General features: G+C 44.8%; 1 protein-coding gene across 5 annotated transcripts in view; it reads left to right on the top strand.

Annotated features, from left to right (window-relative positions):
* LARP7 (La ribonucleoprotein 7, transcriptional regulator) overlaps positions 1–11,314 on the top strand; it is a 55,321-nt gene extending 44,007 nt beyond the window's left edge. For all 5 annotated transcript variants that reach the window (XM_040418349.1, XM_040418353.1, XM_040418348.1 and 2 more), the window contains 2 exons: positions 9,018–9,109; positions 11,013–11,314. In XM_040418349.1, coding sequence (XP_040274283.1) covers positions 9,018–9,109; positions 11,013–11,093 — 173 coding nt within the window. In that variant the 3' untranslated portion in view covers positions 11,094–11,314. The remainder of the gene's footprint in view (positions 1–9,017; positions 9,110–11,012) is intronic.
* Positions 11,315–13,098: the final 1,784 nt, after the last annotated feature.

Here is a 13,098-nt window from a genome sequence, read left to right as displayed (position 1 = left end):
CCACCCTGAGGGCTAGTAGGGACCCCAAGGTTCCGGAGTATGAGCCCTCCTACCATCAGGGTCGGCTCATACAGCTAGGAGTCAGGGTCAGTATTAGGGATCCGATAGGAGGTGACCTGCTCCCTGATCCTGTGGTCCTGGCCGAGCAGCGACCAAACATCTTCTGGCATCGCACAGCTGAGGGTTTCCCCCATCCTCAGCCGTGACAGATTTTTGTTGTTCAATCTCTTTTATTAAGTACAAGAGTAAATTATCGGATCAAAAGGTATAAAACCACAGTGCAAAACAATATATCAAAACTGCCATTTACAGTAACAGGATACTGAAGTGATTAAGTACATAACAAATGTAGGTGGTCTACAAGCAAAGTGACGCATTCGCAAATAGATTTAAATCTACTCTAAAAGGGAGCAAAAACATCTAACACCATACACACATACACACACACAGACACACAGACAGACAGACAAAGGGGGCAAAAAGGGGAGTGCCATAACCCATCAGCATAGGTAGTATTAAGCATTACTAGAGATGGTATTCAACCACATAAGGTAAGACTCAGATCCTTTAAAAAGCAACCAAGGGGACCATATCTTTAAAGGGACACTGACAGGGCCAAAAAGCATATTAAGGTATATATATGACCGTACAGGTCTTATAAAGTGAGAATGAGTGCCTCTGAGAATGAGACTGTGCGCAGGCGTGATGCGATCCTGGCCAGTGAGGGTGCCGGGCGCATGCACTGAAGATGGCCGGGGACACTAGTAGCCGCCCAGCGAAGTGAATATTGATGAGCTGGGCGGCGCTTCAAACGGCAGTTGTGGCGAGGCTGGCTGGGCGCAAGCTGAGGTGAAACACCGCCCTTTGGGCAGATTGAACCCGATTCAGGCAGGTTATAAAACTTCAGATTACTGTAGTTATAAGGTGGACAGGGTGGATACCTATATGATTCTAATACACTTTATAAGACCTGTACGGTCATATATATACCTTAATATGCTTTTTGGCCCTGTCAGTGTCCCTTTAAGGTATTTTGCGTCCTGGCCATCATCCTCAGCAATAAGTTCCTCCATTCTATGTATCTTTTCAAATGTGTTAAGCCACTCCTCGAAGCCCGGTGTCACCGTAGATTTCCAATGGCGAGGGATAACCAGGCGAGAAGCCTGTACAAAAAATCTGAGGAGACCCTTCTTCAGGGAGGAGATGGGGCCAGGGAACATTGACAACAACGCGCCCTCCGGTGTCCACCTAGTGGTATTACTGCTGACCAACCCATACAGCTCATTGATTCTGTTCCAAAAAGGGGAGAGGCGCTCACACTGCCACCATATGTGTAACATGGTGCCTTTCTCCTTCTCACAACGCCAACAAATGTCTGGACACGTGGGAAAGAAGGAATGCAGCAAAACGGGGGTCCTATACCATCTAGAAAGGATCTTAAAGTTCTTTTCTTGTAAACTGCAGCTGACAGATGACTTGTGGGACAGTGTAAGCGCCTTCTCCCACTGCTCGGAAGAGAAGGTTTTACCCAACTCTCTCTCCCCGGCCCCCACGTATGGACGGGACGGCCCCCTTCCCCCTCCTGGAGCAGCCCGTAAACCAGAGACACCAGGTGTGTAGGAGGTGTATTTTGGGTGCAGAGAGATTCAAAGGTGGTGAGATCCCTGGACACGTTTACCAAGGGGCCTAGTGAGTGCAAGAACTTCTTTATGCTAAGATATTGTAGCCACGCCCCCCTGTTGGACGGATCGACAAGCGAACTTAAGGGTCTGACAACCCCGCCGACTACCAACTGTCTAACTTGTGGGTTATCATCTTTTCGGAGTCCCAACACCCACCTAGTGCCCTCCCCCATAGGGAATCCTGGATTATTAAATATGGGAATCAACGGCCCCGGAAAAGTGGTGAGACCTAAGGCCACCGCGTGTTTATCCCAAACTTTCAAAACGCTGGCCGTTATGAAGGGGAGTTTCGGAGGTCTAAGGGCTCTAACCAGCCAAAGTAAATTTTTGGTTGGGAATCCAATTAGCATCCACTCAAACTGAACCCATCTCTTAGAAGAACTGCTTTGAAACCAGTCTAAGATGCATGAAAAAATTGCAGCTTTATGGTATTTGGAAAGGTCAGGGACTCCCATACCTCCCTTTTAGCTTATGACGAGCCAAAAAGCGTATACCCAATCTAGGGGAGGACCCTGCCCAAATAAATTTTAGGAGCAGAGACCTGAAGGCCCTAAAGAAACCACAAGGTAGGGGTATCGGTATGGTACGAAATAGATATAAAATCCGAGGAAGGATATTCATTTTGATCGCGTGGATTCTCCCAAACCATGACAATGGTAGTTGCTTCCAGGCCTTCAGATCTCTACGAACCTCCTCCAACAGGGGAGTAAAATTGAGTGAAAAAAGGTCTGACAAATGTGAGGGGATAGACGTGCCAAGGTAAGTGAGGTGGTTGGAGGACCATCTAAATGGAAATGAAGTCTTTAGGTCGTGTACCAGGGATTCAGGGAGGTTGATGTTTAGTATCACAGACTTATGTAAGTTAACCTTGAAATTACTAAGGTCCCCAAAGAGAGCAAACTCTTTCAAGACGTTAGGAAAACTAACCCTCGGGTCAGAACAGAAGATTAAAAGGTCGTCTGCATATACAGCGATCTTGGAAACCATGTCTCCTACCTGGAGGCCCTTAATGGAATCATTAGCACTAAGAGCCCTGGCCAGGAACTCCATCACCAATATGTACAAAAGAGGGGAGAGGGGGCAACCCTGCCTTGTGCCATTATGTATCTGCAGAGGAGCCGACAGGGACCCGTTAACCCTGACCTGGGCACTCTGATTATGATATAAGGCAGTAATTCTACATAGGAGATTGGGACCAAAACCAAACGCCCTAAGGGCCTCCGACATAAAGGACCAATCCACCCGATCGAATGCCTTCTCGGCATCAACCGAGAACAGGCAGAGAGGGGACTTTATATCAGACGCTCGAGCAATTAGCGCCAAGGAGCGGATGGTGTTGTCCCTAGCTTCATGTCCAGGGACAAAGCCTGTCTGATCCTCATGTATCAGAGTAGGCAGGTAGGGCTTCAATCTTTCAGCTAAAATTTTAGCGTAAATCTTGACATCGATTGTTTATTAACGATATCGGGCGGTAACTACTACAAGCTAGGGGATCCTTCCCTGGCTTAGGGATAACGCAAATATGCGCTGTGAGAGCCTGTGGCGGGAAGGTAGCCCCCTCTACCAGTGAGTTGCACATACCGGTGAAGGGATCTGATATGTCTTCCAGAAAGGTCTTATAAAAACGGGAGGTGAACCCGTCCGGGCCAGGACTCTTACCCACCATTAAACCCTTAATAGAACTCCTAACCTCCTGGGTTGTGACTGCTGCCTCCAAGGACTCCCTATGGGCTAAGGATAACTTGGGACCCCCAAGACCGGAGATATATTCCCTGATCTTCTGGAGCCGAGCTTCGGGAGGAAGATCTGCAAACTTTCCCTTTAAGCTATATAATTCAGTATAGTAGGCTTGGAATTCCTTCAATATGTCTTCAGTAGCATGTACTTTACCTCCTTCTCTCCGGTTAAGTGTTGAAATGTAAGAGGAGCCATTCCTAGGTCTCAGGACTCTGGCCAGCAGTTTACCACTTTTGTCTCCTTGCCCATACATAAGTCTGGACTGTGAAACCTATCCCTGACGCCCAGATATTTCTGGTCAATCAGTCTCCTAAGTTCCCCTCTAGTATCACATAATTCCTGGTACACGACCGCAGAGAGGGAGTTCTTATGACTTAGTTCAAGCAAAGCCACTTTTTGAAGTAGCTCACCCATCTTTCCTGCCCTAATCTTCTTTAACCTAGAAGCGTGTAAAAGGAACCGCCCTCTCACCACACATTTCAACATCTCCCATTTAATTGTGGGGCTGGTATTATCCGCCTCGTGTACCGCCAAGAAGTCCGCAATAGACAAACGGATATCGGCTAGGCAGACCGGATCCCTAAGTATATTATCGTTTAATTTCCAAGAATAATGCGAACGAGTTCGGTTCCCAATAGCAAGAGTCACCCAAACCAGGGAGTGGTCAGAAAATAGGGCAGGTTCAATACCAGCTGTGGGATTAAAGTCTAGCAGGGAATGAGAGAGGAAGATATAATCGAGGCGATGATATACGTTATGGGATGTAGAATAGAATGTGAAGTCCTTATCTGAGGGGTATAGGATGCGCCATATGTCAACTAATCTCAGAGTGTAAATATCTCTGGAAACTTCGGGCCACCCCAGTCGGGGTAGAGGACCTACCTGAAGAAGAGTCTAGTGTAGCATCTAGTGGAAAATTAATATCACCCCCCAGAACGATCGGAGCGCCATCAGCAAAGGTGTTCAGAGCTGGCATAATCGTGGAGACGAATTGAGAGTGACCTGTGTTGGGGAAATACATGTTAGCTAATACCAAAATCTGAGAACTGATAGACACCTTAAGGAAGACGTATCTCCCCATTACATCAGAAAAGACTTGCAAAACCTCACATGGAACAGATTTATGTATAGCGATACACGGCCCTAGATTTGGACTCCGGGAACGTGCTATGTGCCCAATAGGTGAAGTATCTGTTCTTACAGGAGGGGATATTATCCGACCTAAAATGGGTCTCCTGCAAGAAGGCTATGGACACCTTCTGTTTATGTAAATTATAAAGAACCTGGTTTCTTTTAGCAGGGTTATTTAGCCCACTAGCATTAAAAGAACAAACCTTAATGGGAATCATTCTGTGCGTCTAAAAGGGAACATATGCGCTAAAATGAGTACTGAGAGTAAGACACAAGGGAAAAAACTCCAGGAAGGCTGAACAGGACAGGGGGGATCTGACAAGACAAAACGTGACAAACAAGACAAAACAGAGACAGACAAAACAGGGAACCATACAAATAGTACATAACACCAAATGGCCATCAACATATGGTGGCCTTATAGCTAGACAATAGTGTCGGAAGCGAATCCCACTACCCTAGCTGAAGAGGAGGAAGTGAAAGCCCAGACAAAGTCGGCGACTCTCCCACCACTATATGACAACTGCATATAAACCAATGCGACTGTCTAACATACAGAGAAAAGGGAAGAATACATATCAAAATGATTAACCCTCACTGTGACAACTGAATAATGAGGTAAGAACAGGAAGTATCAGACCCCCAGCCAACCGTCCTAATGAGGCGACCATGGACACATAAAGGTCCTCAGTAGTGTCCTCAACCTGGACATCAAAACTGGTCTCTCTGCTGCGGACGGAGGTGAAGGTCCATAGAAGGAAGAAACCAAGGGAGAAAGTAAAGGAGCGTCGGAACCCTCATGGTGACTTCCTCTGCCTCGCTGATCTTGGAGATATAACAGACCATTGCTCCCTAGGTGGTAGCGGTGGTGGAGATGCTACAGACGGCCAGTCCTGGAGGTGGACGGACGGTAGAGAGAAAGTCTCAAGGAACTTGGGTAGGTCGTCCAGGTCACGAAATACCGCCGACTTGCCATCCTTCTTAGCGTGGAGCTGAAAGGGGAACCCCCACCTGTATTGAATATCTCTGTCCTTTAATAGGGTGAGAATGGGGCGAACAGCTCTGCACAGCTGGAGAGTTCTCCTAGAGAGGTCCGGCATGATCTGGACCTGGGATCCATCAACCTCCACTTTGTCAGCTGTACGGGCTGCTTTCAGGATAGCCTCCTTTACTTTATAAAAGTGGACACGTCACACTATATCGCGTGGCCTACTTGAGTCAGCCGATTTTGGTCCCAGAGCACGGTGGACCCGGTCCATTTCAATAGGGGAGGACTCGTCTCCCTTCAGTAGGGAATGAAACAGCGCTTGAACAGTGCGCTCTAAATCGCCAGGCAGAACCGTCTCAGAGACCCCCCTTATCCGCAGATTGTTCCTACGATTACGATGATCAATATCGTCCAGATGTGATAATAGCTGGGAGATATGTCTGGAATGAGCCTCCAACACCTTATGATGTTCCTCCAGGTGGCCTTGGAACGTCTCCTGGGTGCGCTCAGAGGCCTCAACCCTGTGGCCCAAATGTTTGATCTCATCTTTCAGGGCCTCCATCTCTACCTTATAAGTTTTCTCCAATCTGGAGACTGAGTTCTCCAAGTCCATCTTCGTGGGTAGAGCCTGGAGGTGCGCCCTTAGATTCCAGCCGCTTTCAGGGTCACTCGTAGTGAGATTGCATGGTCTCTGGGCCGGAGGGGAAGAGCGCGCTGCAACCTCCATGCTGGAGAGAGGAGGAGCGGCGGCCATCTTAGCAGCCGCCTGAGTTCCCTCTGTCCCGGTCTGGGAGCCGAAGAACTTCTGGATGCCTGACTGGTCCGGTTGATGATCGGTCTCCACCGGTCCCTTGGCGGTTTTCCTTCCCATTCTGTAAGTTTGAGCAAGGTTATTCTCGTAGAAACAGTCAGTTTCACTTGCGTGGCAGGAGAGCTGTTCAGCCGTGCATCCTACTCCGCCATAAGCAAGCCACGCCCCCCCCAGATTTTTGTACTTACCTTAAAATCTGTTTTTCTTCCGTTCATTGGGGGACACAGATACCACCCGTTCTCTCGTTTGCGGGCTTTTTCTGGTCTGCATGGTTCTGGGTTTGTACTTAGTTTGGTTTCCTGTTTTTGTCTTGCTTCTCCTACTGCTTTTGCACTAACTGATTTAGCTTAGTCCCTGTAGGAAGGGTATAGCTGAAGGGAGGAGCTCACACTTTTGTGCTTAGTGTCCGCCTCTTGGTTGCAACAGCTATACCCGTGGTCAAGCCTGTCTCCCCCAATGAACGGAAGAGAAACAGATTTTACTGTAAGTATAAAAATCTAGTTATTGTAGAATTGTTAGATTTGCCAGCCCAGAAACTGGAAAAGCTGAGTGAGAATCCCAGTGAAAAACCTCCATACTGTAGCATAGCTAGACAGATTTGCCATTTAGGATTACAGGAAAGCTGTATAACAAATTATGTGCAGCTGTCATAGACACTACTAAATGCTAATATAAAGAAGAACACAGAATCAAAACTAAAAGATTTGTTTTGAAGATCCTGGCATAGGTGGGTTACAACCATGTGGAGCTGTAATATAAACTGCAGAATACTAAATACTACCATGATAAATCCCCCTCCTCACTCCTAAATAGTGCCATAACCTAGTCAGTTGTGCTATTTAGAGTCCTGTGAAATCTGGGTTACAGCCATGTGTAGTTTTAGTAGAGACTGCAGAATACTAAGTCTACCAAGATAAATCCCCCTCCTAAATAGTGCCATAGAATGGCATATTTGCCTTTGTCCTAGGAAAGCTGGGCTACTTGCATAATGTAAGGGTAACATTATCTGCACAGTGTGTTACAGCTTTCCAACACTAATGAATGTTAGATTTGCCTACACAGAGTGAGGAATTCCCTCCTGGCAAACTTCAGGCACCTGGAACAGCTGGGTAGCACTTTCTGTAGTGTCGTGGCCTGGTACTGTCTAGTTTTCCTGCACACACATGAGAAGGTTTTGTAATAAGATGCTGAAGTTTTGCAATTTCCACCTCTTTCACAGTGTTCTGACTGTTCTTTGAAGTGAATGGAGTTTTAAGCATCACCTCTTTCCCAAAGTTCCTGTTTTGACTACAAAGTCATGCTAGTGCACAGTCGATCCCCAGCCGAAGATGGAGGGCCTGGGAGGGAGGAGGCACATCTCTAACTGCAGGAAATCTGCTAAAACTTTTATCTCTAGCAGATGTCCATGTAGAAATGGTTATAGGCCAACATTACTTTGCAAGTTATGTTTTTTTTTCTTGTTTTTAATGCTTTAGTGTCCACTTTAATATTGATGACCTATCCTCCGGATAGGTCATCAATATCTGATTATCTGGGGACCGACTTCCGACACACCCACCAATCAACTGTTTTAATGAGAAGGCGGCAATTGTACGAGCACTGCCTTCTCTTCATTGTTTACCTGCTTGCCGTTGCAACCGCAGTGGTGAGTAAGTATAACTAAAAGTAGGCCGTCCCATTCACTTCAATGTGACGGCTCCCTCCTATGCAAGTGTATAGGAAGGAGCTGTCCCATAGAAGTGAATGAGACGGCTTAGGTGTAATTACACCTGCTCACCGCTGCAATTGCAACGGCGAGCAGGTAAACAATGAAGAGAAGGCAGTGCTCGTACAAGCGCGGCCTACTCTTCAACAGTTGATCGGCAGGTGTGCTGGGAGTCGGACCACAGCCAATCAGATATTAATGACCTATCCTGAGCATATCAAGGGATCAGGTTACATGCTGCCCATGGAAGACTATGGAGGTGGGAGAGAGGAGAGAGGAGTGAGCTGCTGGAGAAAGACTGAGCATTGACATTCATTAGTTCATATAACCTGTTTAGATGGTGAATGTGTGTGAAAGGACTTCTGGGAGAAAGGCCGAAGGCATTGTAATTTCGTCTTATACAATGAAGATATGGTCAGGAAGTGTGGAATACAGCCACCTATGTTGCCCATTGTCTTCCATCAACTACACTTTCAAATATAGTTTCAAAAAAGTTTGCAAATACACATACATTGACACTCTATTTACGTTTAGCGTATATACGTCAGGCATTTGAAGGTTAAAAACAAGGTCTGAACAGAGTCTTTACTAGTTGTGCTTTGTTCAGCCTCTTACAAGAATCATCAGTCTTAAGCTGTGTAATACTGTGTTCCTATGGTAATCATATATGTTCTTTTAGTTTAACTAATTTTTATTATTGTCCTAAGTTGTAGGATCTCAAATAGAAGTATACTGGTTTTGATAGGTTCCTTAACATATTTTTGATGGCTAGAATAGTAATGCAGACTACACTGTTCTTGCTGTCATAGACACCTGAAAGCCTTGTGAAATACATTACGGAGGTTCTGAATGTGGTTTTCAACAGCACCTTTGTTGTCCATCAGCTAAATATTGTGTTTTGTTTTTTTTGGTCATTTTTTTTACATTTATTTCATTGTCTTTTAATTATGCTGATTTTTACAGGAGATGGTGAGCAGAGATACTGGCAGAAGATCTTGGTAGACAGACAAGCAAAATTAAACAGACCTCGTGAAAAGATACGTGGTACTCAAAAGGTAGAATTGATTGATTCTTTGCAGATAAGGTTTACTTTGGGCTGCTTTATATTAAACATTAAAAAAGGTGTTTTCTATTTTGGATAAAGTGAGATGGAGGAAATAGAAGGGGGTACCTACATACCAGAGTGGAGAGCTGATGCAAAAAATCTCTCTCTAGAGAACTGTTGCCATCAATTCATTAATTTCAGTAGGCAAATGGTAATACTTCACGTTCCCAGTATAACATCAGATTCTTGTTTTATAATACCTGTGGTCTTAGTAGTAGGCCACTGGAAAATCATACAAGATGTTATCCAAAGTGGACAACTTTATTAACAGGAGTCCGTCAGCAGTTTAAATCCATCAAAACTGCTGACAGTGATAGACAGGTGAAGTAGTTTTAGCATATGTTGGTTGATGGTCATGCTTGCTGCAGTCAGAAATGCCCTTGGCAGTCTTCATGTAAAGTGTCCAGGGCTCTCTGAACACTGCCCAGTCCCTCATCTCTCCTCTAGTGTCTAGCCAGGAAACTGCTAGAGCCATCACCCAGAGCAGAGGTGGGGAGCTGCCTGGGGCACTTCTGACCACAGCGTCAGGGGGATTAAAACTTGGTTTTCTCAGTCATGCAAGTTGCCTGACCATCAACCATGGTTTTAAATTACTTTATTCCTCACTTACCTAGCACTGTCAGCAGTTTTGTGAGGTCAAAACTGCTGATAGACCCTCTGTAACCCACTGATCTGAGACTAATAAAGATGTGACTTCGGCAAAGGAGAATGTTACCTCTGTCACCCCAGCAACTTCAAACCCATGACATGAGTGAGGAAACTGATGGTCTACAGTGCACAGGCCTGCCATAAGCATTTGCCTGTAATCGATGTCAGAGGCATGGCTTAATAATTAGTCTGTTAGTATAATACCGTGTATTTCCAACGATTATAGACTTAACCAAAAACCTAGGAAGATACAAAATGGTAAAAAAAAATTATCGCTTAAAAAAAAAACTCAACTAGAAAAATGCTATTTTTTTTGTTGCATTGTAAAGACCTATACAATAAAGGGGAGATTTCTCAGGACTGGTCCATAGGAAAACTGGCTTAATTGCCCATAGCAACCAATCAGATTGTCAGAGCTCCTTTGGAAAATGAGAGGCTCAATCTGATTGGTTGCTATGGGAAATTAAGAGTTTTCCTTTATACCAGTCTTTATATCTCCCCCCAAAGTTTTTATCATGCAGTGAAACTGCTGCATCCTTCCCTTTTTTTATTTTTTTTTAAAAAGCTAAAATTAATAAATTATACATACCCTAAAATATCCTTTGTATTTGTGTTCGTCATGGTCTACTGTGAAGTGAATTTTGATATATTACGTGTCCAGTTTTGGGTAATCAGGTCTTTTGCTACTATCTGGAATGTTTTTTGGGGAGGGATTATTCTTTGTGTTTTCATTAAATCTATTTTCATTTAGTTTTTATTGATGTATTTGTTTTTCACTATACCTTTCTACCCCAAATACTGGGGAACTTTGCCTTGTTGCAGTGATAGTTGTCAGTCATTGTGCTGGATCTAGATAGATGCTACAGTGGCCTCCCCGAACCGGCATCCCTGTGATCATGTGACTGGACACTGCCTCACTGCTATACACAGCGTTGTGTATGAGAGAATGGAGAAGACAGAGATGGCGAAAACGCTTCTGTCTTCTCTCATCGAGGTCCCCTGCAGGCATACCCAACCCAACATTTCCCTGCCCAATCACTTGAGTAGCCAGCTAAAGTCCACGCCATAAATACAGTATATTACAGCCTGGCCTTCCATCTCCCACTATAAATATATGGAGGGGGGTTCTTAACCACTTGATTTCTGTATTGTACTAATAAAAGTCATGTCCTAGTTCATATTCTAACTAGATTTATTTTTTGCAGCTGGTTGCCAAAGGTGAAAACATGAGGCTTATCAAATCGCAGGAGGCAAGCAAGCACATCCGATTCCTTGAGGAGCCTTGAGTTACTGGAATTATACATTTTAATTTTTTTTTTTCACTTTTTGTTTAACCCTACATTTGTAAACTGTACTATACATTTCCTTTAAAGATTGATATTCTATATTGGATGCTCTAATACAGTTGTCACAACTTTGTACATCAGTGTTAGGAAGCCCAACATATGTTTTGCGTTAAGCTGAATTGAAACATTGTTTTTATAATAAAATACATATTTAAAATGTACTTTCAAGCTTAATGTTAGTGGTTGACCAGAAAGTAATACATTTGTTATAATTCCCATTGCATAATTTTCTGGGAGTAAAATATTGATGGCCTATTATCAGGGTTGGTCATCAATACTGAATTGGTGGGGGTCCGACCATCAGCTGTTTGAACAGGCTTTGGCACTCGCACAAAGACTTAAGGCCCCTTTACATAGGAGAACTATCAGGAAGGAGCATTCCTTGGAACGCTCATTCCCAATAATTTCCCTGGTTAAAGTTGTCATCTGATGGACGATCAAACATTTATTGGGTGATGGCATTGTTGGTGTGGACACTTAATGCCTCATTCACATGTCAGTGATTTCCATCAGTGATTGTGAGCCAAAACCAGATGCGGCTCTAAACACAGAACAGGAGCAGATCTTTCCCTTCTACCTTATGTCTGTAGAGGCTCCAATCCTGGTTTTGGCTCACAATCACTGATGGAAATCACTGACCAAAACACTGATGTGTGAATAAGGCCTCCTGCACACGACCGTTGTGTGTTTTGCCGTCCGCAAATTGTGGCTCCGCAAAACACGGATAGCGTCCGTGTGCGTTCCGCAATTTGCAGAACGGCATGGACAGCCATTGATATAACTGCCTATTCTTGTCCGCAAAATGGACAAGAATAGGACAGGTTATATATTTTTTGTGGACCACGGAACGGAGCAACGGATGCGGACAGCACACGGGGTGCTATCCGCATCTTTTGTGACCCCATTGAAGTGAATGGGTCCGCATCCAAGCCGCAAATACTGCGGCCCGGATGCGGACCAAAACAACGGTCGTGTGCATGAGGCCTAAGGCTTAAATCAGCGTTTCTGGCCAAAAATGCAGTTGTAAGCAGTGATATGCTGAAACAATGAATGTGTATGGAGGCCAGCGCTCAGTCGTCCCCCATATAGTGGAGGTGATTTCTGCATGCAAATGCAGTTTTCACCTCCTGTAAAGATCAGGCAATTATTGGGAGCGTATGGTTCATTCTCAGTAATTGTCCCCGGAGTCAGCCCCTGTAAAGGGGCATTTAGGCCTCTTCATAGTACACCAAGCACAGTACATTGTATAGTGGTGTGGCTGTGTTTGGTATTTAAAGGGGTTGTCTGGGTTCAGAGCTGAACCCGGACATACCCATATTTTCACCCAGGCAGCCCCCCTGACAAGAGCATTGGAGCATTTCATGCTCCGATGCTCTCCTTTGCCCTGCGCTATATTGCGCAGGGCAAAGGCATTTTCAGGAGGTCCGGTGACATACCGGGCTCTCCTTAGGGCTGCCAGGTAGAGGCTTCCGCCCAGCAGTGAGCCCGATGATGTCACATGCACTGATGGGTGGGCTTTAGCACAAGTGAATGGGTCACAATACGGCCATGTGCGTGTGCCTGAGGCCTAAGGAAGAGACCACAGCGCTGAGGAAGGATCATTCTTATTTGACTCACGAAAAGATCTTTAAATTCGTGTATCAAAGCTTAAAATGCATGATGTTGAAACACTGCCTTTTTGTTAATTTTATAGCGTTTTTATTATAATGAGCTGATATCACTTAGACAGGCCCGTTTAATACATAGGAACTAAACTTTGTCTTAACATGGTGGTACACAATGAGAGTGATTCCACTTCTGATTTGCCTTTTAAGATCCTAGGATTTTCATAAGGATGCTTTGCACCCACTAAAGGCACACACAGAAATAATTTTGCTGACAAGTGAGACATTGTTCAGCTGAAGGCTATTCTGATATCTCTGTTAACTTGTGCGTTCAGCTTGGC

This window comes from Bufo bufo, chromosome 2 (genome assembly GCF_905171765.1).
Source record: "Bufo bufo chromosome 2, aBufBuf1.1, whole genome shotgun sequence".
NCBI lineage: Eukaryota > Metazoa > Chordata > Amphibia > Anura > Bufonidae > Bufo > Bufo bufo.
This window is presented reverse-complemented; position numbering and strand designations above follow the sequence as displayed.